The 27,927-nt window shown below is 43.5% G+C and overlaps 1 protein-coding gene across 4 annotated transcripts in view; it reads left to right on the top strand.

Moving 5' to 3' along the window:
* The window catches only part of SOX6 (SRY-box transcription factor 6), a 528,806-nt gene that overhangs the window by 496,471 nt on the left and 4,408 nt on the right, over positions 1–27,927 (top strand). For 2 of the 4 annotated variants that reach the window (XM_075548430.1, XM_075548431.1), the window contains exons 13-14: positions 10,202–10,435; positions 13,231–13,447. In XM_075548430.1, coding sequence (XP_075404545.1) covers positions 10,202–10,435; positions 13,231–13,447 — 451 coding nt within the window. The remainder of the gene's footprint in view (positions 1–10,201; positions 10,436–13,230; positions 13,448–27,927) is intronic. The other 2 variants (XM_075548432.1, XM_075548433.1) reach the window with 1 other exon arrangement.

Genomic DNA, 27,927 nt, shown 5'->3' on the forward strand with positions numbered 1-27,927 from the left:
CTCTGTAAATACTATGGTGTGTAGAATTCATTAACGCAGTAAGTTTTCCTACCCTGGAAACTGACCACAGTGCTATAGACAGAGTATAACTAAACGTTGGTGGAAATTTCCCAACTGTGGAATATAAATATCCCCCTTCTTTCTCAATTGTCATATTTCCTTTCAAAACTCCTTCATCTCCCACATTTTTGTGATGCACTGGTCATCGATTTCTCTCTGTGTGTGACCATTAGTCATGGTCGCGTCCTGTCCGGTTCACTGTGCTCCCACGGGACCAGAGTGGGACTGCACCGCAGGGTTTTCGGAACGCGGGCATTTTGGAAGCAGGCCCTTCTGAGGTGCTTCAAGGCGGATTGGAACCTCCAACCTTCTGGCGAGCTCTCAAATGCTTAACCACGTGCACTGCAGTGGGATGCCTGTGGCTTGAACTTTGCCTTTTCCTGATAACGAATGGTGTGAATACATCTTCACATGTTGATTGGCCATAACTATATTTTTCTTTTGTAATGTGTTCAGTTCTTTGGCCCACTTTAAAATTAGACTGTTGACCTTTGTGGGTAGTCATTATGTATACTCCCTCACTCCCAGAGCCTGGTGGCCAGGGCGGAACTGCCCCCTGGGTTACCTCTGCAGGAGGGGACAGACTCATCTGACTCCCGGAGTGTCTGGCGGGTTGGAGCCTCCTGACTAGCAGCTCAATGTTCCCTCCACTCCTTTTATGTAGTCTAGATAACCTTTTTTGTCACATAGGTGTAGTTTTAATATTTCTGCTAGTTTTTTAATAATGACTTTCGAAGAACAGAGTTTGAATGTTGGTAAAGCTCAATTTGTCATTTTTAGTGTATGTGTAAGATTTTAGTTTTGTTTTTGCTGAATTTAAGAAATATTTGCGTACACTCTGTGCACTGAAATGGTCTCTGATTTATCCTTCTGAGTGTGAAAGTTTTATGGTTCATTTCCGTTTAATTGCTGGGCTCACTGTGTGACAGATAAGTGGTCAAGGTTTATTATTTTCCCCTTTTATATTCATCCACTTGTACTAGCACTCCTCTTCGAAAAGTCTGCATAGGTCTTCAGTGACAACTGGCTGCCTTCAGTCTTGAAATAAGAGAGTTTGAGGCCTCTAATTTTCTTCAAATTTTAGTTGCTCTTATTGCGTTGTGTGTTCATTTAAATATTAAAATAAACACAACATGTCACTGTTGAGAAACAGATTTTAAAAAAACAGCTAAACTTGTGTTGTTTTCTATAGATAAATTTGGTCAGAACTGATATCTTACCAGCACTGAGCCTTTCAATCATGAACATGGTATATTGTTTCATGTCTTGAGGTTTTCTGCACCTTTTGTTATTTTTAATTTTAAGTGTTTTTTATTTTCTGATGCTATTATAAATATGTATTTAAATATTCATTGTTGCTAGTATATATAATAAAAATTTATTTCTGTATTTTTAATATCAGATACTGTCGGTGTTAATCTCACTTATTAGTCTTAATGATTATTTTAAATTTCTTAGAGCTTTCTATATAAACCATTGTCATCTATGAATAGAGATAATTTTTACTTGTTGTTTTATAATTTGCATACCTTGTATTTCCTTACTTCTAGAAGACAGTTGGTTGCTAAATGGTAAGAGTGGACATCCTTTCCTTGTTCTTCATATCGGAAGAAAGCATTCAGTAGTTCACTCTTTAGTATAATGTTAACGTAGGCTTTCAAAATGTCTTTGACCAGATTCAGGAAACACCTTTCTAGCCCCAGTTACCTTAGGAATCTGAGTCGGATTTTATAGACAACTCTTTATGAATTTATTGTGATTATTCTGTTTGTTTGTTTTGTTGGTTCTGTTAATATTGTGAATCACATTGCTTGGTTTTACAAATGCTAAACTGATCTGGTATCTCTAGGATATATCCTACTTGTTTATGATATATACTTGTGTATAAACCGAATTTTTCAGTACATTTTTAATGCAGTTTTTGTGGTAAAATTAGATACCCTGACTGATATTCGGGTTGGTTACACTCGAATATATATGGTATATCACTGGATATTGCTGGATGTCGTTTGCTACTATTTCATTTAAGAATGCTATCATTTCAAGGCTGTTGTCCAGGTATGCTGCAGGAACCATTCTCTTTCCCCTGCTTTCTGAAAGTGAATGTAAGATTGCCATTCTCTTTTTTCCCCCTTATTTGTATGCTAGAATTTATCAGTCAAACTATTTGTGTGTACAATTTTCTTTGTAGGAAAGTTGTTTAGGTTTTCTGTTTATTTTTGAGTGAATTTTGGTTCTCCTCCTCTGCCCAGCAAATTTGTTCATATCATCTGAGGTGCCAAATTTATTGGCATTAAATTGCTTATAATATACCTTTAATGTGTCATATTTTCTCTCTAGATTAAATCTTTATTTTCTCTATTTGTTTCTTGATCAGTCTTACTGGAGGTTTTCAAATTATCAATCTTCTCAAAGAAATAATCTTCAGCTGGTTTTTGTTTATCTTGCTATCCGTTCTGACATTCTTTGCATTTAATTTGGATTGTTCCATTAATTCCATGTAATTCAATGATTGATATGTGATGAGCATATATACAACTTGCTATTTTTTATTTGTTTCACCTGTCTTTGTCTTTCTTCTTCCTCCCTTCTTTTGCATCAGCGGAGCATTTTTTGGTATAGCGTGTGGATTACTCTTATGGTTTTTTAGCTGTGCTTCATTGTTCTGATCATATTACTGTGTTGTTGTAGGGATTCACTCTGTATCTGTAACTTGAGTGCATTATAGTACTACCTCATATAAAATAAAGCAACATTTTAACAATTTAAGTACATTTATTACCCAAAGGACAATAAGCTATTTATTGTCACATATTTTACTGATTCACATGTTGTAAACCCACGATAAAATATCCTACTTTTGTTTTTAAAAGTCCCTTGTCATGACTTATTGGCAGTGAATTTGTTTTGTATTTCATTGCTGTGTTTTCTTTAAAAGATTTTTAAATCATTTTTTTAAAGTCGCAGAAGGATTTCTTTCCTTATTGTCAATCATTTCACATTTCTGATGTTCTCCTTTCTGCCCTGGATTCCCAAGTTTCAATATGCTATTATTTATTTTCATCATGAATACTTTCCTTTAAGACTTTATATACCTTGTGGTAAAAAATTCTCCCGGCACTTTTTTATCATACGATGCTTATATTTCACATTCATTTTCAAAAGATATATTCCCTGAATATAAGACTACATTGATTTTTTAAAATTAACATTGTGAAGATGTTCCATAGTCTTCTGACCGCCGTTGTTCCTAATGACTAATTAGCCATCATTGGTATCATTGTTCTTCTGCATGCTATTTGTCCTTTTTCTTTAGAATGTGCTCTTGATCGTTGGTTTTCTCAGTTTGACTAGAACTTAGTCAGGACTTTCCATTCATTTGTTCTTCCTAAGGTTTTTATGAGTGTCTTGAGCCTAAGGTTTATGTTTTCCAACAAATCTAGGTCATTTTTAACAAGTGGTTTCTTTATATATATATTTTTCAGTCTTCATTGTTCCCCTCTTTTTCTGATCTACAAACACATATATTGGGGCACTATCTAAGACCACATTTGTCGAATCTCTGTTTACTCTTCGGGCTCTTTTTCTTTGAGTTTGAGACTAAATAATTCATCGTTTTTCTAGTTTCATGTTTACTGACTTTTTAGTCTGCAGCCCAACCTTCTGTCACATCCACCCAACAAATGTTCATCTCTACATAGTCTTCAGGTATAGAACTTCATTTGTTTCTTTCCATAATTTTACTTTCTCTACAAATGTTCTTCTTCTGTTCATTAATTGGTATCCGCTTTGTTTTGTTTTTTTTAAGTCCTCGAGTATATTTATCAGGGCTGGCTGAAGTCTGCTGATCTCATGGTACATTATTTTTGGAAGCCGAAGAGATTCTAAATTCTATTTTCTTTCTCTGAAAGACATTTATTTTTGTGGCAATGCAGTTAAAAATTACTTACCTTGAACTTGTGAAGGCTTAATTTTCACTGTAAGGGCAAGTCGGTTTCTGTTGTTTTGTTTTTGGACCTGGAATGAAGCCTCATTCACAGGGCACAATTTAGTTCCTCGAGATATGATGAGAATTAAAGCTATTAAGTGGAAAGCCCAAAGTGTTTACTAATCCTCTCTACCTTGGTAGGAATCAAATTCAACTTCTGCTTCCCTTGTCATGGGAAACAGTTTCAGTCTCTACCCAGATCTTACGGACATTTAGCCCCACTTTCCACTGGGCGCACTGGCGTCTTTCTGAACATGCACCATTTATGGACCACATAGTTTGAAGCTCTGTCTTCTGACACCACAAGCCAATTATACTGTGAATTTCTGTTTGATTTCTAGCCACTTCAGGCTATACGGAGGGGAGAGTGTTTTCATTGCAACCAGCCTACTGTCATCCTCTGCTTTAAAAATTCATTTCAATTCAGTTTTTCTCAATTCCTTTCTCTCTAGAATTGGATCCTCTCTGGTTTCTCCTTATTTTCGTAGCTCTGACGTACCTTAAAACAGTTGTCTTCACATATTTTGTCTAGAATTGATCATTAATATCCGTTAGAGGGTTGGTCTTATATAAACTATTCTGCCATCGTCAGCACAAGGTCCCAGAATAAAACTTGTATGCCAAGATTTTGTGTGTATCACGTTAATTCAGTCTGACAAACTAGGCGTTAATGGTCCTGTGAGAAGGTACTCACTCACTTTATGTTTACCTGTGCTTGTCTTCTCCTCTTTTTCACTGTTCTGTATTAGTCGTGCCTGGTAATCATTGGTGCTAGTTAACGCTAACTTCTCATTTACTGGCCAAGTGTATGTCTTCTGGAAGACATCCGTTCATGCGACTCCCCAGGCAATCTAGTCTTGACGCAATTTTCTAATCTCACCCTTTAGTCCCCATCCTTTTCTCTCATCAGCTCGAACACAGATCCATGCTAAGATCCACTGCACTTTGGTAACACCTCTGTGCCTTTAGTCTCCTGAATGCCTTCCTGGAATGCCTTCACAACCATCATTCCTGGCGAATTCTTATCTTCCTTAAAAGGCTGCTGGAGCATCACTTCTTGTCTGAAACCTCCCTGACATTCCTTGGTCTTTGCTCCAGGAGTGTTAAAATAGTTCATCTTCTCTGCTTTCATAGTAGCTTTAAGTACCCTTTTCTTTCCTTCCTTCTTTCTTTCTTTCTTTCTTTCTTTCTTTCTTTCTTTCTTTCTTTTTTTAACTTTTCTTTCTTTTTTTAAACATTTAATAGGGGCTCATACAACTCTTATCACAATCCATACATATACATACATCAATTGTATAAAGCACATCTGTACATTCTTTGCCCTCATCATGTTCTTTTTTTTTTCCTTTTCTTTTTTTACATTTTATTAGGGGCTCACACAACTCTTATCACAATCCATATATATACATACATCAATTGTATAAAGCACATCCGTACAGTCTTTCTTTCTTTCTTTCTTTCTTTCACACTTAGGCTCTTTTTCAGTTGCTTATTTATATGTAAGTTACCCTGCTTGACCAAAGCACTTAAACCCAAGGCACATATATTATTTACCTTTGTATACCTCATCACACTACAAGGCACATCAAAAATGTGTGCGAAATCTTTGCTGAATTAACACATAATTAAATGATTACAAAACATGAAATAGAATTAACCCACAGTCTCTCCTGAGAGATAACTATATACGAGGGGTGTCCACTCCCCCCCTCCCCGAAAAAAAAACACAAAGAAACAAACTGGGATTGTGCTTGGCAGAGCAGAGCTTTCGTAGTACACACTCCCCCAGTAGGCAAGCATCGAGCAACTCGCTACCTGTCAGGGCACCCAGTGGCGCTGCCTTGGGAAGTCTCTCTGGTCACAGTGAATTGTTTCATGTAAGCTGTTTCACTCGAACCTCGTTTTTGTGATGGCTGATTTAAGAGGACAGCGTGGGCTGTGAAAATGTTTCCTGATCTGGAAAAATACCTCAGAAACGGTTGTGTGTCGAACACAGCTTATAAGGGAAGAAACTCAAGTGCATGAGTAGTTTTCTCATTTCCAAAAAGGTTGATTGATGACAAACCTCATCCTGGACATCTGTCAACTTCCTGAACAGATGAAAATGCGAACTGGTAGTACATTTGGAGTTTATTTCACAAGGTCAAACTGTTAATCAACCTTCCTATTTAGAGGTTCTGAAAAGATAGCATAATAGTGTGTGACCAAAAAAGGCCTGATTTGTGGCAGACGGGGGACTGCTTTTGCCACCGTGACAAGGCACCCACTCACACAGCCATCTCAGTGCGCCAGATTTTGGCCCCAAACAGCATGCCTTCCTTTACCCACACACCTTTCTGACCTGGCCTCACTCCATGAGACTTCTTTTGTCTCTGCAAATGCAGAGGAACATGAAGGGACAGCCATTTGATGACATAGAGGAGGTGAGGGAAAAAATGAGGGAGGGGCTGTCAGCCATCCAAACAGATGAGTTAGAAAAATGTTTCCAAGAATGGAACTGCAGATCTGACCAATGTATTAAGTGTAATGGCGAGTACTTTGAAAGCGATAAGGTTGTTTTGTAAAAAAAAATTAAAGAGGGGGGTACCCCCTCGTACATACACTCACTCACATTACCCTTTGAAGTCACTGAGGAAGGGGTCTCTCTGGGGATGAGTTCAGTACCGTTACAATAGGCTATGATGGTGACTGATCTTATTTTCCAACCCATCTAGAAAACTTCACTTTCAGTCTTCTCAACGATCTTTATTCTTCTGTCTGTTCAATAGTTAAAGCAGGTAGCTGCTAACTGAAAGTTTGGTGGTTCAAACCCACCAGCCACTCCGTGGGAGTAAGATACTGAAAATTGGCAGAGTATTGTAAGTTGTTGCTAAAGTTGATGCTTGATCATACGTCATGTCCAATTTTAAAGGGGGGCAGACTTTTAAGTTGCCCAGGTAAGGCTCTTCTTCCTGGATCTTGCTTATGGCATTTCGGGTTGCTTAGGGTTCTGCTATTATTTTCACACTACATTGTCTCTGCAGGAGAGGAGAGGGAAAGAAAAGGGGACAAGGGAACATGTCTAAGAGTACGTTCTTTTTCCTTCTTCTCATTTTACACTGTGCACTGTGGTTGGATTTCTCCATTTCTGGGAAAATGCTTTGTGAGGTTGGCCGCGTCAGGCAGCATGGTGCAGAGAGTATATGCTAGGATGGGAAGGGCAGGCAGCATGGTGCAGAGAGTATATGCTAGGATGGGAAGGGCAGGGTCCATGTGAGAGGCTAGTGGAGGTTGGCTCTGCGTTCTGCTGTTAGAGAACGGATAGGATTTGTAGGAAGATGCAAGGAAAGGGGCTGGGCCTCAGGATGACAGGGCTGAAGAAGCCCACCCATTTGGAATGGAGAATCTAGGATATCTCTCTATAGGAAAGCCAGAGTCTAAACACCCAATGTGATCCCTATTAGTCTGTAGATTAGAAACCTTCCCATTCACAAGGATATATATATATATATTCTGAGTGGCTACAGGAATGGAAGTTGACTATTTGGCTTTGCGATGGAGAGAAAGTTATGGCAGTGAAACCAGATCTCAAATGGTATTCACCTGTGGCATAGTAGTTAACTTAGAATAATATTGAAATGTTTTTGCATCTGACATTCTCGACAAACCTGTCTGCTTTTATGTGTATGCATGCAAGTATATAAATTGCTGAATCCATGTCAGTTGTAAAGGAATGGCGCTGGGGGCGTCATAAATTACCATGGTGATCCTCAGGAGAAGATGCTGTCGTATCTGACTGAGTGTTTCACTTCCAGAGTAATGGATGCCTTCATCTGGCCCAGCAGTCAGCATAATGCCCTGTGTTGATGGATATTGTCAGCTGGAAGCTACACTACATTTCACTGCACAATAAACATGGCTGTCAAAGCCATATAAAGTGAAATCAATTTATCCTGTATGGTCAGTGAATTTTAAATGAAATTAATGTACTGTGGGTATGGGGGCAAAAAGGTAGCATATTAGTTATGCATCTCAGGATCTGAGAGTTTCCTATAAGGGCTTGTTTTGTCACGGAGAGCTGGAAGAAGGGCTGTTTATAAAATATGTTATTTTTGCATCATCGTCAGAGAGTGCCCGTCCCCCAACCCCGATCACCTTTCACGTTTAGAAAAGAGTTCTCAATGTTAGACAGTGCGGCCCTTTAACCCTGCCTTTTGTTTGCAGTAAATGATGGTCATATTTGCCAAATAATAGTGCACTTTAATGTTGTAATTTATTACGAGCCTTGACACAAACAAATTTCTATTTAATCAAGATATCTAGAAATAGAGTAGAAGGGCCAAAGATTGATTGCGTCATGTTGTTCCTGTATAATAACTCAACTGAGCTGAAAGGATTTATTTTCTTCTAGAAACATAAAGATGTTAGTTTTCCTGTGTACCTCGCTTTTAAGCTTTTTGGGGTAAAGATTTCCTGTTGATGCCATTAAGCCTTGGCTGAAACCATCAGTCAGTCCATCCACTTTGTGTTTAGCATTTAGTCTACAGGCAGACCTTCCGCCATTATCACATTGCAGAGCTTACCTCTGTGTGCCGTGCATGTGTTCACCCCGAACAAGAGTGCCATTTAGGGAGAGTCAATCAGTTATTAATTTATTCACCGAGTGTATGAATCGGAGTGCTGTGTGCTAGGTACTTTGCTGGATCCTAGGATACAGCACTATACAAGACTCCGCCCCTGCCCTCAAGGAGAGCTCAGTCTAGTACGCGACTGGAATCCATTCTTATGAAACTCTACAATGATAGCAATGTAGACATAATTTCATAGTTCCTTCATGTTAGAGAACTAACCTCAACAAAAAAATTAAAGAATCTTTAAACAAATATCTCTTGCTTTACTGCTTTTGCATATAAGTTGAAAGCCAAACAATTTTTATTCAAGAAATAGCAAATATTTGAGGTAGAAAGATCATCGGGAGTTAGTTGCGTAAAACAAGTGATTACCGTGGAGCCTGGAGAGTGGAAGGAACAGGGATGCAGGCAGCCTGTGGAGTATCATTGGGTATGCTGTTTCTTTTCCCCATTGTCCTTCCCATCCATCGTTTCTGCACTGTCCCAGTCCCCTGCTGCTTCCTACACATCTTTCAAGACTCAACAGAGACATCACCTCTTCCAGAAGGTATTTGCTGCCACTCCTGGCAGGTGCTCTCTTCACAGTCTGTCTGCTTCATCGCTGCATGCCTCACCACTCTGTCTTGAGCCTCTGTTCCCTTCGGAACTCTCACTGTTGTCGAAGCAGTGGCCACTTTATTCCTGTAGTTCTTCCTGCAGGGACTTCCATACCACTTAGCTCATAGCTATTGCTCAATTAATATTTTTCATTGAACGAATTAACGAAACTCACCAATGTCCGAGCAGGATTTGAAGGAGTAGTGGGCCTGAGTCAGAGGAGGGCCTTCCAGGCGTGAGAAGAGCAGCAACAGGCAAGGCACGGTGTTGTGAGGAAGCAGGGAAAGAGCTAGTGGCAAATGAGGCTCAAATGAGAAGCTCAGGGTCAGCTGCCGAAGGAAGGCATTACAGCAAGTAAGTGGACCATAAAATAAAACCAATCATTGCTTGCACGGAATTGATCATAGTAAATATGCCAAACTCGTTACCCTTGAGTGGCTTCCAACTCGCGACATTACAAGACAAGGTAGAAAATATGCTTGAACAATTGATGTATGGATTATACGTCAATATAAGAGTTATAAGAGTGTAAGAGCCCCCAATAAAATATTCTTGAAAAAAAAAAAAAAGCCAAGGTAGAACTTCCCCCATAAGGTCTCTACGGCTGTGATCTTTACAGAAGTAGCCGGCCTCATCTTCCTCCTGTGAAGTAGTCAGTGGGTTTGAACTGCTGACCTATGGTATGCAGCTTACTGTGTAACCACTGCACCACCGGGGCCCGGAGCGAATGTTCTAGGTCTGTGAGAAACATGCAAAGTTAATTCTGCTCAGTGTGTCTTTGAGAGCCTACATCAGAAGGGTGTGTCTCCTGCAGAGTCCTTCAAAACTGTCTTCTGCCTCCAAGTGGTCCCTCAGAAATTGAGGGGGGCCAGGCAGCAAGCTGTGCTGCGCTCTCCAGATAATAATGCTCTGCACCCATCTTGTTCTTCCTGCCCTGACATTACAGGAAGTAAAGCAATGAACGGCTCTGCAGCTAAACTACAGCAGTATTATTGTTGGCCAACAGGAGGTGCCACTGTGGCTGAAGCGCGAGTCTACAGGGATGCCCGCGGCCGTGCCAGCAGTGAGCCACACATCAAGCGACCAATGAATGCATTCATGGTTTGGGCGAAGGATGAGAGGAGGAAAATCCTTCAGGCCTTTCCCGACATGCATAACTCCAACATTAGCAAAATACTAGGTGAGTGCAGCCACTGCGGCCGGTGGTCTACCCTGTGAGCGTCCCAGAGGGAGAAGCAGGGGCACGAGGCAGCTCCTGGCAGAGACGGCTTTGCAGGCCTTAGCTGGACTTCAGTCGGCAACTGTAGGAAGCCCGGAGTCTGTGAGTCCGCACTCCCATGCCCAACTCCACGTTGAAAGTTGGAGTATTATTCCCACAGGTGCCCCGCCCCCTCAATTTTTTTGAGACAAAACTATTTATAATACATGTTAATACTATGTATTTGGCATTTCTTGAGAGGTCACAGATAGATGGGAGTCATGAAAAAAAACTCTATCTTTTTTCCTTGCTGTCATCTTAGCATCATAGGTTGCTCCAAATTCTTGGACATTCTCGCAGACTCGACAGTGTTCTGCTTCAGTCTCCTTAGGTTGACGTGCCCCATCAAAAGAATTCACCCAGGCCTAGGAGCGAGCCCCCAACGGGTGCGAAATTCATGGAATACAGAGCAGGGCCTCTAAAGATAACTTTAAAACTTATAAAATAAAGCTACATTCATGTTAATAAGATATGACTAGTTCAAATTTCATAGCAGTGAGTTAAACACAGACACCACAGGGCCGAGGCCCCTTCTGTGGTAAACTGCCAGGGCGAGTCTCCTGTTACTCAGGATTAAATCGAGGCCTTGTCCTATCCATATCAAGTTTGCCTGGTGCAGCTTATACAGTTTGGAATTATTGTGCTGAGCATATTGAACATATTTTACTCACCATGCAGCTTTCCAGTCAACATGTTTCCTCTTTCACGAGGAAAACACAGAAGGCACAGTTCTGCTTAAGCTGTCCTGATGTAACAACGCCTCTCAGGAAGCCATTTAAGAAGCTGAAAAACATTAGAGACTTAAACTGTGGTTTTAATTCTTCAAATGTTTTTGTTCAAAAGCAATAAATATTTAACCTGAATAAATATCAGTGATCTGGACATGCACAAATACACATGGTTTGTCACTGGATAAACACTTTAACTTGATTTTGAGACATTTTGAGGCAGTGACCCCCTAAGAAGATTTAAAAATACACAGATGACTGACTAGTGGTACCGCTGCTAAAAACCCACCCAGGCTTCTCTTCTTCCTCGTTGTCTTTTTGCCTCTTGTCTTCTGAATTTCAAGATGGATAAAAGACACATCCTTCACAATTGCCTGGGGTTATGCTTGCACGGTTAGAGATATGTATTTCAGATATTTGTTTCACATCTACAGGGCATTCTAAAACAGTTTCTCTGCCCTTAAAGTTTGATATCCAACTCTGAAATTTGCCTGTGTTTTTGGCTCCCGCCCCCCCCCCCCTTGCTATTTTCGTAGCAGCCTGAGGAAGCTTTCAAGCGAGCATAGGACCTCTCTGTTTCTATTTTGGCAGCTGTGGGAATCTGTACTATTGGTGGGCATTCTCGCGGGGGGGTGGGGGTAGGGGGGGAGTTATTAAGAGTATAGTAAGCGCATTCACTAAAATACAAACTTTAAAGCACACGCATTTTAGGAGTACCAAGAATTCTCTGTCCACTGAGGCCTTGGGCACAGGAGTCTCTGACCCACAATGCCACACAGACCTTCTGCCCAGCTCACCAGGGATGGATGTGCTGTGAAAGCAGACTGGGCTCCTGCTGTCTCCAGAGAATATGTGTACCACTTTTCCACTTGTTTACGTATGACAAATCTCCCCTGCAGGATCGCGAACATCCAGTCAGCACAGCTGTTCGCGCTTTATTCACCAGCGAGACACAAAAACGCAATTTGATACATCTAAAAAAACACATCCCTTCTTCATCAAGTGTTTAGATAATTCTTTATAAACAATATTAGAGAAGTGAATACGGTTCCTTCTTCCTGTATAAACCGTATTTTAAATTGTTATCCATAACAGTCCCGGGTTATGCATGGGAGCCTCCCCTAAGTGTGGCCTTCAGGCAGATGTGTAGGTAAGTCGGGACTGGTGCCTGCAGTTCTTACTCAGCCAGGCTTGAGTGCAAGAAAGGCGTGAGGCCTTTCCAATGACTGAGAAGCTGCCTGTGCAGCAAGGGCAGGCAATTTGATGACAAATGTGGTATGAGGAAAGGTCGATTGGCTTTTCAACGTGAGAGCGAATTGAAATCACTGAAAGGGCAAGGGCGAGTTGTCTGTTAAGCCGGACTTTCCTAGTCCGGAGACTGCCTCTACTTCTATTGGGCCAGCTTTGAGTGAGCATCCACAGTACTTGAAAACAGAATAGATATGGACTGCAGAAGTCAGTGCCTTCTGGCTCCAACACTATAATTCCTTAAGCAGAGCTCGGACTTTTTAAATGACCCCAGGCCGGGGGAGGCAGTGTGCACAGTAGTTTTATTTATGGAAGAATGTCAGCACATGCTGACAGGGTAGCAAAGGCTAGCTTCGTTCCAGACGCTTGCTGTGTGGCAGATGTGCGACTTTGTGGGACCAAGAGATGTTCCTGAGCTTCTTGAGGTCCCTCACCCATTTGGAAGAGATGATGGAGGGAAGGCTCTGGTGTAGGAGAAGGTTGTCAAGCAGCAGAGAGAAGCTTGAAAACATTGTGTGTAGCATCAGCTTTCCATGACGGAGCGAAGTAGCACAGTCGAAGCCCCACGCACAGTTATGTGTTGTGCGCTGGTCCAGGAGTTGTCGGGCTCCACGGGCTGTGCTAAGCAGAAGTTGCGTGAGCACAGGTGAGTGGGGCGGTGGCACAGGTTGTTTCTAATCTTATTTGCTTGGCATAAGTTACCTTGGCCATTTGGATACTTAGGGTTGTTTTTATGTCTAGGGTCTCGCTGGAAGTCCATGTCCAACCAGGAGAAGCAACCTTATTATGAAGAGCAGGCCCGGTTAAGCAAGATTCACTTAGAGAAGTACCCAAACTATAAATACAAACCCCGGCCGAAACGCACCTGCATTGTTGATGGCAAAAAGCTCCGGATCGGGGAGTATAAGCAATTGATGAGGTCTCGGAGACAGGAGATGAGGCAGTTCTTCACCGTGGGGTAAGTATGCCTGCCTTTAGCCACCTGGCCTTTCCCAGAAACCGCAGGACGGCTAGCGGCAATGTGTTTGGGAAGGCGACTAGGGAAGGGCGGTGGCAGTGGCACACTGGGGGGTTGGTCGTGATAATCCTTGCACAGTCACAAGTGTGCAGCCTTGCAGCCTGGCTCTGCTAAAATCAAAGTAAACTACAACGGCCCATCCCCAATGATCACCCCTTTCATTGTCTCCCAGATTAATCTAAAATGTTCAGTGCCCACACACAGTCTCCGGGAGTTTAGTTAAACACAGGGAGGGGTGCAAATTACAAACCAACCTTAGAGAAGTCTCCAGAAGCTTGCCAGCATCTTTGGGTGGTGCTTCTGACTCTAATCGAAATACTCTGCTTTTGTTGTGGGCTCTCCCACAAGCTAATTGACCTTGACATTGGTTAGAGGACCTCATTTTTTTGGCGTAAAATCCAGAACTCCCATTGCAGTAAATTATTCTGTGGTAGAAGCAGTAACAATGTGGATTTTCTTGCTTAAATCACATACTACGAGACATGTTTTTGATATCTTCAAGTCTGATTTCATGTCATTTTGTTTAAAAATTAGGTAATAGATTTCTGGTCTAAATTTCAACTTGGCTGACTGGCTGTCTGCATTCAGCGGAGGCCCTTCATAACCGCAGTAGTCAGGATAAGTGGGGACACAGATGCCTGTACATCCCAGCCGACTAAACCCGGAAGTGCCAGATGTCCCTGGGGGGGGCCAGCAAGAGGGCCACCTGGAGACCCAGGCCAGGAGCAGCCGGGGGCCACTCGTAAATAGGTTTGAGAGAGGCGAGAAGTGGGGGATTTGGAGAACTGAGGAGCTGGCCTCTGCCAGAGAAAGAAGAAGTCTCACTTCATTGCTGCTTATTTTTAAAGACACTCAAAATAGAACCCCATGGAACAAAAAGTTGGTTTCAGAAGCATGCGTAGAAAAGGATAACATTGATTTGGGAAAGTAAATAGTCACAAAAGCAAAACCCAAAAAAGCTCCTTAAAGGAGTGTGGGCCGCAGATCACTATGGTGCACTAGGGTGTTGTCTAGAGTAGCACGCACTTCGCAGTTTGACTTCGAACACCAAAACCCAAACGCGCTGCTATTGCATCAGTTCTGACTCCCAGTGACCCTACAGGACAGGGTAGAACTGCGCCTGTGGGTTTCCAAGAGTAGGAAGACTTACCTTTGTCTGGCAGAGCAACTGGTGGTTTAGAACTGTTGACCTTGCAGCTAGCAGCTCAAGGCCTAACCCACTAAACCACTAGGGCTGCAGCACAGAGTTTGACTATTGGAGTTCAAATACCGACTGAGTTACCTGTTTGAAGAAGCCTTTTTTCTTCTCTAAGCTGCTGTTTTTGTGTGTGGGCGAAGCAGAGCAGAGCAGACTAGTACCTCGTTCACAGTACTCCCTAAGCCAGTGGTTTTAAAAGCACTTTGCATAGTGCTGGAAACAGTAAAGATAGCATCAGTAAAGATTAACTCCTGTTATTAACATTATTATTTAATATGTACTTGCTATCACAGTAAAATTATATTTCCTTTCGCCTCCCGAGATAATCAATGGGTTTCTTTATACGGTAGCAGAACCTTTTAGCTATAAACAGAAGCTTAAGCCACTTCATTATTTCAGGATTGGACCCCAATTTATTAACAAATGAAAACATGCCAAAATACAACTATCAATAGCTCCTCTATAAAAATATTTATATTTTTAAACATCATGCTTTTAACAACAACAAAAAGGTATGGCGCAATATAATTAGGCTACTGCCACGATTGCGTGAGGTTTCGTTCTGCTGTGTGGAGTCATTGTGAGCAGAACTGATGTGAACGCACCTTAGAACAACAGTAACAATTCGCATGATGGAGAATGTCTGAAAGAACACCAGTCCATAGTAGATTTCAGGTACTGTGGCCACAGGCAACAAAGCACTCATTTAAGATTGTGTGATACTGTCTACTTTAAATTCTGCTGGCAAAAGTCCATGGCTGCATCTAATGTCACTTGATGAGAGAATAAACCATGACCTTCTAGTCAATACTGACTAAGGGCAGCATAGAGTATCCCCAGTATGGTCTCAAGATTGTAATCTCTACAAAAGAGAACGGCACATCTTTCTCCCCCTGAGCAGCAGGTAGATTTGAACCACTGACCTTTCGATTAGCCAATGAGCACTTGGCCATGGCACAACCGGAGGTGCCTTTTCACTTCTCTGATGCCCACTTGAAAATACAAGATTGCAGTAATTCTATTTAATTTGGTCTATTTTATCAAAATGCATATTAAAAACAGCTCTGCATCAAAAGATCTTCACACGTCAAAATTCATGTAAAATAAAAGGTTGAAGATAACCTAAAAGCATCCACTATCCATTGAGTGCCCGTAGGTGTTTCCTATCTACTACATCATGTTACTTTTCAAAGCACAGCGAACAAGAGAAAGGGCCTAGGTTCACATCAAAGTGTCTGTGTCTCCATCACACCATGTGACTGTCACCCCAAGGAGTATCTCAAACTGTCCCCATCATGTGGCTCTGCATCAAGAGATGTCTGAAAGCCCTACTGTGGCTGAGCCATTTCAGCAAGAGCGATGGCAGCCAAGCTGCTTTAGAATATACAGACCAAGCATCCTGGCCTGCTATTCCTGGACAATCCTTCATGAGAGGACTACTTTAGTCTGGGTTGGGTCTACGGATGTGCAGGCGGATGATCGAAATGCTTTGTGATACTTAATTTTAAAAATCATTTTATTGGGAGCTCATACAACTCTTATCACAATCCATACATCCATCCATTGTGTCGAGCACATTTGTACATATATTGCCATCATCGTTTCCAAAGCATTTTCTTTCTACTTGAGCCCTTGGAATCAGCTCCTCATTTCCCCCCTCCCTCCCCCTCCCTTGTTATAGTTAATTTTTAATCCTAACCATTTTTCTATGGCCTACTTTGGTAGTACTCACCGCATAAAGTATTATTTCTGCTTGAGAATAATTTTATCCTCTGAGTAGCTGTATTTGATAGATTATTAATTCTTGAGGTTTTTCTTTGGAAATTGATCTCCATTAGATGTGTGATTATTACAAGAGGAGTATGGAGAAAAACAAATGAGAAACCCAAAGGTTGCTATTGATTTCTCGATGGGATGGGGGTAAAATCAATTTTTATAGCTGATTTTGAAAAAACATGCATAACTTTCAAGCCAATAAAAGTACATACACTGCTCAGTGTTGTGCTGCATTTTACAGATTTAACCCTTTCAATCGGGAGGCTAAAAGTCAGATTTTTGGCTCATAAGGGGACTTTATTAAGGCACATAGAGCTACAGGAATGTCTCCTTCCCCCCACTTCACCCCCCGCCCCAAAACTTGAAGTGCACGTCAGTTCATTCAAAATGTTCTTCAACCATCGACCTGTTAACTAACGCAACAAAGTGTCAATCACCAAATTTGGGTTATATTTCCAGCATAAGTCCTGCTGGCACAGTGGGTCAGCGCTCCGTTGCTGGCTGCACGGAGGGTGGAGCAAAGCCACCCAGCAGCTCTGGGGGAGAAAGGCGTGGTGCTCAGCTCCGGCAAAGACGAGAGCGTAGCCAACCCTACGGGGCAGTCTTTCCCTGCCATAGGGGGTCACAGGGTGGAAACCAAGTGGGCAGCTCTGAGCAGCAGCACCGTTTGTGATGATCATGTTAATTATAGACTATTTACTCTAGTTACGTGCATGTGCTACACCGACTGAGTTACATCGTTTGCAAATGCGACAAATGGCAAGCTATTATCATCCCCAGCAGAGGATCGATCCACACAAACTCAGAGATGTTAAATGATTTGTCCTAAACCGCAGAGCTTAATAGATGGCTGAAAAGAAGCTCGAGCCAACTTATCTCAATCTGAAACACATGGTCTCATCCACGGTTACACATTCCTCTGCATCAGCACCTACGGATTGCTCAGAGGCCGGATCGTGAGGGTCATGGCTAAACGGAGGTGCATTTGAACCAGGCTGCTCTGGCTGGCAGGCCAGGTCCGCTTCTGGCTGGCTCTGAGAACCAATTGCAGAGGAACACGTATTCCTCGGAGCTCACCACTTGGCAAAACGGATTTGAACTCCGTTTTCTCACATGGAGAAAGTGGGCTTAGGGGGAGATGGTGATGCCTACGTCTCAGGGCCCTTGTTGAGTACTGAATAAATTAATGTAAGTGAAACACGTAGAACAGTGGCTGGCACGTGGCCAACTCTAGCTTCGGGTAACTATCATTCTAATGAGTAATTCCCTGCCCCAATATAGTTTTAATTATATTACAAACGTTCTTTTTATTGTGTTAGGTTTTAGGTGATTTGAACACTTGCCACTTCGGTCTTCATCCCAAAGGCACTGAGTCAAGCCGATGGAATCTTTCCAAATATTGTGGAATTAGCAGAGAGTCGCTACTGTTTTCATTGACCCCTAATTACACTGTCCTCCTGAAGAAGGAGTAGCTCGTGTAAGAAACCGGATGACTCTCTCGATTCCTCACTTCGCTAGCAACCACAGAGCTGTGTAATAAATACACAGGCTTGTCTCCTCCTGACGCAGGGCTCACAACTTTCAGTTTTAGACCCGGCAGTGGCCTGAGGGGCCAGCAAACAATGCGACTTTGCCAACATAAATATTTAATTCCTGAGCACGTGGCAAAGCTAGCCCGCACTCTAGAAGTGTATCTGTGATTTGGAAACCAGGCACCGATGCTGGGCTTCTGTAACGCTAGACTCACGGCTTAGGCCCGGAGGGAGCGGAGCGTTCTTAGCCATCTCTAGGCGGGTCCGCTGCACAGTACCATCGCGTACGCTTCCACAGCTTTGGTTTTGATATGCACATTCATTCTTTCCACAGCCCAAGACTTGCCAGCGATTCCCGTTTTTGAACTCTGCAGTGTTTGAATTGTGACTTGACAATTGATCTGCAAAGGAAAGGAAAAATGAATTTCAGGAAATTAACTTGTGATGAATGAAGTTTGAGCTTGAGCTTGAGCTTCTTGCTGGTTTCTCAGTTTGTTAATTGATTAGTCAGACAATTGGTCAGAGCCCATTTGGAATTGCTGAGCCTGTGTGCTCAGCACTGTACTTAAGTAATATAATAGAGATGGCATTATTTCTGAACACAAAAAAAGCTTTCATGGAATGATGGAGAAACCAGACACAGACACAAACAGATAAACACATTTCTATTTGTTATCCATACATTCATTCACACACACGAAATACATCATATAATCTAAATATAATGTGTACTGAAGTACTAATCTTGTTTTTGCTTAATAATTTCTTTTTACTTTTTCCAACAGTTTTATCAGCATATGTGTTAGTCCGGGTAGACTAGAGAAACAAATCCAGGGAGACTCATATGTGTAAGAGATTGCTTTATATCAAAGAGTAATTCTATATTGAGAAAACATCCCAGCTCAGTCCAGATCTAGTCCATAAGTCAGAAATTGACCCATATGTCTGATAGCAGTCTGTAAATTCCTCTTCAGAGGAATTTCACAGGAAGATCGCAGGCCAGTGGGTGGAAAGTCTTGTGGATCCAGTGGCAGTGGAAGCATCTCAGTGCTGGCAGGGGTGTCCATGTAGCTCCTCCAGCTCCAGGGCTCTAGTGTAGCTCCATGTGTCAGCATGGAGATGAAGCAGAAAGTGTCTCCTGCATCCAGGGAGAATACAGGACCACACAGAAGCTTCATTGGCTATGGCCTGATTGACAGGCTTGACTCCACCCCTTCACAAGTTGACAGCAGGATTATGTAACTGAATATAATTCACACATCAAACAATTCAGTAGATCAATCACACCAAGAAGAATTGTACAATCACCATCACAGTTATGTTCTATTTTCTTCATTCTTGTACTCATCATTATTAGCTCCCCATTTCCCCCCAACCTTCCCAGCCATACTCCCAAGGAACCATTAATCCCTTTACTGTCTCTAGAAATGTACCTATCCTGGATTTCATATACAGAAAAACAATAAAAATAAAAACAATTTTTAAAAAAATCTCATTTGAAAAGCAAGCCGAGAATATTAAAAAGGAGAACAAATGTAAACAATCATAAGAAAGATCAAATCACTTTAGGGTGTTAAATTTTAACCTAAGTGCATCTGCAGCAATGCATTCTAGGGTCACTGTAGACCGGCATGAACTTGATGGCAGTGGAATTGCTACCTCAGGGGTTGATCACTAATCCTAATGTTTATGGACAAGAGGTAGTGAAGCTCAGAGGAAGAGGCCACGCTGCACACGCACTGACAACAGGCCATCCTTGGGGAGTGGGAAGGAGAGGTGAAACTTAGCCACAGTGCAGTTCTACCCTGTCCTATAGGGTCGCTCTGGGTCCAAATTGACTTGCGGGCAGTGGGTTTCCCCAAATAATTAGGTCCTTTGTAGAACATTTCTCAAAGCTAGAAAGTTCGGTCTCCTTTATGGAGCCATAACCTCTGCTACTGTGTAGCTTACCTCCAAGTGTTTTCTTTGCTCTCTCTGAGAACAAATTTCTTATTTCTGAAGATCATTATACTCACGTTCTTTTCCAACACCCTTGGTCCTTCTCATCCAGCTAGTTTCTTTAGATCTCTCCTAAGTTTCCCTGACCTTCCTTTCTGTTCTTTCCATTCACTAGCTCCTCATTTATCTCTCTGTTTATTCACTGCTGATACCCGAAAAACATTTATTGACCAGCTCAAATTATATGTCAGGCATTGTCCTAGGTCCTGGGATTATATCACTGAAAAATCTCTATCCTTATGAAGCTTAATTTGTAGTGGAGGAGGGAGTTGGATGATCAAACAATTAATAAATAGATAACAAATCATGAAAATCACCTTTTTAAAAAGTAAAGTAGGAAACGTGTTTGCAGCCTCTCAGACAACAGGGCACAGTTTTAGATAAGGTGATCAAGAACAAAGCCTCATTGAGAAGGCTGCGTTGACACACGGGGATAAGGCAGGAAACCGTGCAGCTTTGGGGGAAGAAAGATCATACAGAACTAAGTGTGAGTCTTTGTTGCCCCCTCTTTAAGTAATTTCTCATAAGACAGCATAAGACCTAAACACTTTCCCATCCCAAATGGCCTCCTTTACACCCCTGGTGGAGAGCAGACCCTTTCTGGCCAGGCTGTGAACTAGAGTTTGTTTTACTCCTGTATCTGAGGCTGTCCAGGCCCCTCTTGTCATTCCCTGGGGCTCCTTCAGACTCAGAAGATGGGTGTTCTCTATGAGACTTAGACCAGTTTCCCAGCAGGAGAAAGTAAGGGACTGAGCATTTGCTGATGTTCTACTCTATACTGTGAATATATGTGTGTGTGTGTGTGTGTGTGTGTGTGTTCTCTTATTTAATCTCCATGACAACCCTATAAAACAAATCTGATTATTTTATTCTTAGATGAAGGTGGGGGATGTCTCAGATGATAGTTAGCCACCCGAGAGACAGAGGCCATCACTGGTAGAGATTTCAACTCGTATTGATCTGACTCCACAGCCCAAGACCTTGCATCGTCCCACACCCCTTTATTCCCAGGAGGCCGTGTTGCTCTCGGGCAAGTTCCAATTCAGAATGGCCCTGGGTATTCAAACACTGCCTGCTTGTGCACCATCCCCAGAGTTGCCACGCGTGAGGACATTGCTGCAGCCTGTGTCCATCCATCCCATCGAGGGTCTTCCTCTTTCTTGCCGAGCATCTCCTTTTTCCAAGCATGATGTTCTTCTCCAGGGATTCGTCCCTCTTGATAATATATCCAAAGTATATGAGACACCCTCGCTTGACCCACCCTCGCTTCGAAGGAACATTCTGGTACCTCTTCCATGACAGATGCGTTCCCAGTATGACACATCCTGATGGCTGCTTCCCGGACCTGGACGGTGGGTCTAAGTAGAGAGTCAATGGATGCTGCTTCCTGATCCAGTCCTGAGGGGTTTGGTCTTGTTTCTCTTGAGCCGTAACCTGTGCTGAAGGCTACAATGTTTCATCTTCATCATTAAGTGTGACGCGTTTTCTTCACTTTTAGTCAACAAGGTTGCAATGGCTTTATATCCCAAGTTGTTAAGGAATCTTCCCCTGATCCGGATGGTACTTCCTTCATGTGGTTCAGTCCATGGGCCTTTTGGTTCAGCACACAGATTGAAAAAGCCTGGTGAAAGTATACACCTCTGAAGGGGACCTTTTCTGAAGCTCAGCCATGCAGTGTCCCCGTCTTCTGTGCAAACGACTGCCGCTGGGTGTGGGTGCAGCTTCCTCATGAACTCAACTCAGTGTTTTAGAATGCCCATTATCTGCAATATTATCCTGTGCCTAGTTGATAAAACAGAAGTAAGCATGTTATTGGCAAAGATTCATCTGGTATCAAAATAGATATCCTTTATTTCATGTCCTTTTCTGAATCCCGCCTGGTTGTCCAGTGGTTCTCTGCAATCATTTTTTAATTGTCTTCAGCAATATTTACTTGCACGTGATATTAATAATAATGTTCAATAGTTTCTATGTTCTGTTGGATCAACTTTCTCTGGAACGGGCATTATATGGAGCTCTTCTGCAGCTTCTCATAGTCTTAGTGCAGATGGACAAGGCCTTCTAGCATCGTATCTGTTTGTTGGCGCATTGCAATCGTTTCTGTTTCCTTTTTTTCCGTCAACTCTGGAGCCCCCAGCCCCACCCCACCCCGTACACACACACCAGTGTCTTCAGCACAACTTGGACATCTTCCTTCATTCGGTGCTATCAGTTCTCAATCACGCACTACCTCCTGACACGGGTGCGGCCAATTCTTTTTGAGACACCGACTATGTGTTCCTTTCATCCTTTTTATTTTTTTGAAAGAACAGAAGAAAGGTATTCAAACCTGAAGATGCAACTTGAGAAATGCTCAACATATTTTTCCGTTTTGATTGTCTAACTCCAGGTCTGTGCACATTCCATTCTCCATCTTCTTGAGTTGCCCTTTAAAATCGTATGTTTGGTTTTATCACATCACCACTTCATTCACTTTAACTACTCTGTCTCCTAAGGTAAGTTTCAAAGTCTTTTCTTATATCCATTTTGGTCCTTTTTATTTCTTCTTAATGACCTTTGTCATTCCATAATTCTTCCGGTCTTCAGTCATTAGTTTACAATGTGTCTATTATTGAAATGGTTCCTAAATTCAGGTGAGATATATTCAAGGTCATACTTCAGCTTGCATAGACTTGCTTTAATTTTATTCAGCTTCAACTTGAACCTGGATAGGTGGATAGGGCCTATTGATAGTGTATTGCACAGTCTACCTCCGGCCTTGTCCTGACTACTTATATTGAGCTTCTCCATCCTCTCTGCTCGCAGATGTAGTGGATTGCAGTTTTGTGTGTTTCATCTGGCAAGGCCCACATGTTGAGTCGCCAGTGTAGGTTGTCAATGAAAGGTGTTTTTGATGAATGGGTCTTTGGTCTTACAAAATTCTGTCATGTGATCTCCTGTGTTGTTTCTATCACCAGGGTCATGTTTTCCACCTTCAAATCCTTCCTCTTAGTTTTCAACTTTCACATCCCAATTGACAGTAATTACTAACTAATTCCTATTGAGCAGGTCATCAGCTTCAGACTACCGAAGTCAGTAAAATCTTCAATGTCTTCATCTTTGGCTCGGCGCTTACATTTGAATAAGAGTCACTTTAATTGGTCTTTGTGGTGGTGCTGTTGTTAGGGGCTTCCAGGGCAGTTCCGACTGCCCGTGACCTTCTGGACAACAGAACGCAACGCCACCCAGTCCTGAGCCATCAGCACAATTGTCCTTCAAGAGAGATGAGAAAATGAAAAGTCATGCCATTCCTAATCAGGTTTTGATTCCCAGCACAGTCAAACACGTCATTGTCCAGTTTAGAATGGCCAGTTCCAGTCCAGTTCACTTCTCAGACACTTAGACCGTCAGTATTTATGCATTCCAATTTATGTTAATGACTTCCAGTTTTCCTAGTTTCATACCTGATGCATTCAATGTTCTGACTATTAATAGATTAATTACATGTTTCTTTTCACTTTGAGCCATGCCACGTAAGTGAATGAAGGTCCCGCAAGCTTCAGTAAGGCTAACTTTGGGCTAGTCCTGTTCCTCAGTCATGTTGTTTGAGTGCCTTCGATCTCAGGGGCTCACCTTCCTGTACTGTCCATGTTCTGCTGGTTTTCATAGCATCATCACTCCCTCCCACCTTTCCTTCTTGTTCTCAGAAGAAGACCACTACATCTTCCCTCTTTCTCTGCTTTAGTCTTGGAACTCCACTGCAACCCGTGCACCAGGTGTAACCCTGGGAATAGTCACCATGCTCCGAGGGAGAAGTGGGGGTTCTACTCTCATGAAGAATTGCAGTCTCAGAAACTCACAGGGATGGTTCTACCGTATCCCATAGGGTTACCACGAGTCGGCCTTGACTCGCTGGCAGTGGTGCATACAGTATTCGAAATATCTGAGACACACTCTCCCACATTCCAGGAACACGCGAGCCCCCAGAGGCTGGAACGCCAACAAACACGGAGCAGCAGGAGCCCTTCTGGAGACACAAATCAATTCTGAAGGAACCAGGCCCCACTTTAGCAGCGACACCAGCGGTTCTCAACCTGTGGGTTGCGACCCCTTGGGGGGGTGTCAAAGAACCCTTTCACAAGGGCCGTCCAATTCATAACAGTAGCAAAATGAACAGTGATGAAATAGCAACGAAAATAATTTTATGGTTGGGGGTGGGTCACCACAACAGGAGGAACTGTCTTAAAGGGTCGCGGCGTTAGGAAGGTTGAGAACCACTGCTCTACACACACTGTCAGCAGTTCCCTTTTGAATGTGCCACCCTTGCCAGGGCTGGGCTGGCCTCATTTATCGAGGTGCGGAGAACTGCTGGCTCTGCGTCAAGGACACTTGAGGTTTGAGCACTGGTTTAAGTGTCTGAAGCAACCTTGTCCCTCCACCATCCACAAGTACATTTGTTTTTCATCTCGATTCCGAAATTACCTTGTGTAGGCGCTTTACATGCCGATAGACTCACTTTACCATTCCGTTACTGACTTAGTGTCTAGGTATTGTTAACCAGCTTAGAGCTCAGAGGATTTTTATTTAAATTGCCCTTCTCATACCCTGCTGGGTGTCTAATAAGGACGTGGTGAGCGAGTGGGTCACAGGATATCCATTGTAATTAACAACCCAAGCAGACAGTTTCCTACAGTGGAGAGAGACCACTGAACTTGAAATCACAAAATTGTGTTCATTCCTATGGGTGGTCCTTTTCTGGCCTTAGATAAGTAGCTTAAACTCTCAGAACCTGTGTCTGTCAAAGAAAACAATCCCCCCTCAGGCATTTTGTGTGGACGAAGGAACCAGTGTGGATGCAAAGAACCAGTGTGGACGCAAGGAACCAGTGTGGATGAAGGAACCAGTGTGGACGCAAGGAACCAGTGTGGACGAAGGAACCAGTGTGGACGCAAGGAACCAGTGTAGATGCAAAGAACCAGTGTGGACGCAAGGAACCAGTGTAGATGCAAAGAACCAGTGTGGACGCAAGGAACCAGTGTAGATGCAAAGAACCAGTGTGGACGCAAGGAACCAGTGTGGAAGCAAGGAACCAGTGTGGACACAAGGAACCAGTGTGGACGAAGGAACCAGTGTGGAAGCAAGGAACCAGTGTGGATGAAGGAACCAGTGTGGACGCAAGGAACCAGTGTGGACGCAAGGAACCAGTGTGGACGAAGGAACCAGTGTGGACGAAGGAACCAGTGTGGACGCAAGGAACCAGTGTGGACGCAAGGAACCAGTGTGGACGCAAGGAACCAGTGTGGACGAAGGAACCAGTGTGGACGCAAGGAACCAGTGTGGACGCAAGGAACCAGTTTGGATGAAGGAACCAGTGTGGACGAAGGAACCAGTGTGGACGCAAGGAACCAGTGTGGACGCAAGGAACCAGTGTGGACGAAGGAACCAGTGTGGACGAAGGAACCAGTGTGGACGCAAGGAACCAGTGTGGACGAAAGAACCAGTGTGGACGCAAGGAACCAGTGTGGAAGCAAGGTACCAGTGTGGACAAAGGAACCAGTGTGGACGCAAGGAACCAGTGTGGACGCAAGGAACCAGTGTGGACGAAGGAACCAGTGTGGACGCAAGGAACCAGTGTGGAAGCAAGGAACCAGTTTGGACGAAGGAACCAGTGTGGACGAAGGAACCAGTGTGGACGCAAGGAACCAGTGTGGACGAAGGAACCAGTGTGGACGAAGGAACCAGTGTGGACGCAAGGAACCAGTGTGGACGCAAGGAACCAGTGTGGACGCAAGGAACCAGTGTGGACGCAAGGAACCAGTGTGGACGAAGGAACCAGTGTGGACACAAGGAACCAGTGTGGACGCAAGGAGCCAGTGTGGACGCAAGGAACCAGTGTGGACGAAGGAACCAGTGTGGACGAAGGAACCAGTGTGGACGCAAGGAACCAGTGTGGACGCAAGGAACCAGTGTGGACGCAAGGAACCAGTGTGGACGAAGGAACCAGTGTGGACGCAAGGAACCAGTATGGAAGCAAGGTACCAGTGTGGAAGCAAGGTACCAGTGTGGACAAAGGAACCAGTGTGGACGCAAGGAACCAGTGTGGACGCAAGGAACCAGTGTGGACGAAGGAACCAGTGTGGACGCAAGGAACCAGTGTGGAAGCAAGGAACCAGTGTGGACGAAGGAACCAGTGTGGACGAAGGAACCAGTGTGGACGCAAGGAACCAGTGTGGACGAAGGAACCAGTGTGGACGAAGGAACCAGTGTAGACGCAAGGAACCAGTGTGGACGCAAGGAACCAGTGTGGACGAAGGAACCAGTGTGGACAAAGGAACCAGTATGGACGCAAGGAACCAGTGTGGACGCAAGGAACCAGTGTGGACGAAGGAACCAGTGTGGACGAAGGAACCAGTGTGGACGCAAGGAGCCAGTGTGGACGAAGGAGCCAGTGTGGACGCAAGGAACCAGTGTGGAAGCAAGGAACCAGTGTGGACGCAAGGAACCAGTGTGGACGCAAGGAACCAGTGTGGACGCAAGGAACCAGTGTGGACGCAAGGAACCAGTGTGGACACAAGGAACCAGTGTGGACGAAGGAACCAGTGTGGATGCAAGGAACCAGTGTGGATGCAAGGAACCAGTGTGGACGAAGGAACCAGTGTGGACGCAAGGAACCAGTGTGGAAGCAAGGAACCAGTGTGGACAAAGGAACCAGTGTGACGCAATAAACCAGTGTGGACGCAATGAACCACTGTGGACGAAGGAACCAGTGTGGACGAAGGAATCAGTGTGGACGAAGGAACCAGTGTGGACGAAGGAACCAGTGTGGACGCAAGGAACCAGTGTGGACGCAAGGAACCAGTGTGGACGCAAGGAACCAGTGTGGACGCAAGGAACCAGTGTGGACGCAAGGAACCAGTGTGGACGAAGGAACCAGTGTGGACGAAGGAACCAGTGTGGACGAAGGAACCAGTGTGGACGCAAGGAACCAGTGTGGACAAAGGAACCAGTGTGGACGCAAGGAACCAGTGTGGCAGCAAGGAACCAGTGTGGACGCAAGGAACCAGTGTGGACGCAAGGAACCAGTGTGGACGAAGGAACCAGTGTGGACAAAGGAACCAGTGTGGACGAAGGAACCAGTGTGGACGAAGAAACCAGTGTGGAAGCTTACAAGTGTAGTCCCTCACATGGGACAGTTGTTTGATTCAATGTTTTTATTAGACCGCGAGACATACAGTTATACAAATCTCGATTCTTTTCAGCTGCTGCCACAAACGGCCATCTATTCTGTGCAAGGAAAATGTGCCCTTAGAGACTGTGGCCACTCTCACCAGCTAGTCTCGCCAAGATGATGAAATCGTAGAATGGGCTAATGTTGCAGGAGAAAGTTTTACCCTACGCTCTACAGATTCAGTTGAAAAGAAAATGTAATGAGGCATTCACTGCTGTGGGCAAGTTAACATGATATTTAATTTGTGTTCATTTGCTCAAAATTGAGGAAGCAAGAAACATAGAAATTGATTCTATGATGGAGAAACCAGTATTTTATAGTATATTTCTCCATAGAGATTTAGGAATTCCTGGGTGGTACAAACAATTAAGCACCTATTAGCCTAAAGGTTAGTGGTTCAAACCCACTGGGAAGCACCTTACAAACCAGACTTGGTGACCTGCTTCCAAAAGGTCACCGCTCTGAAACCCCTCTGGAAGAGTTCTGTTGTTTGGACAGGAGGCTCCCGTTTGTCAGAACTAGCTCAATGGCAGCAAATAACAAAACAACATGGACTAACTTCCTAACTCAGCTTATCGTCAGGTAGTCAAAACTAATCACCAAGAACATCATAGGATCCGTCAGTAGCTAGTACTTAATAAATACTGGGTGTTCACAAGCCTTGCGGAAATCAGGGCTAGGAAGTAGCTAAGGAATCAGTGGCATGGTC

This window comes from Tenrec ecaudatus, chromosome 4 (assembly GCF_050624435.1).
Source record: "Tenrec ecaudatus isolate mTenEca1 chromosome 4, mTenEca1.hap1, whole genome shotgun sequence".
In the NCBI taxonomy this organism is placed as follows: Eukaryota; Metazoa; Chordata; class Mammalia; order Afrosoricida; family Tenrecidae; genus Tenrec; species Tenrec ecaudatus.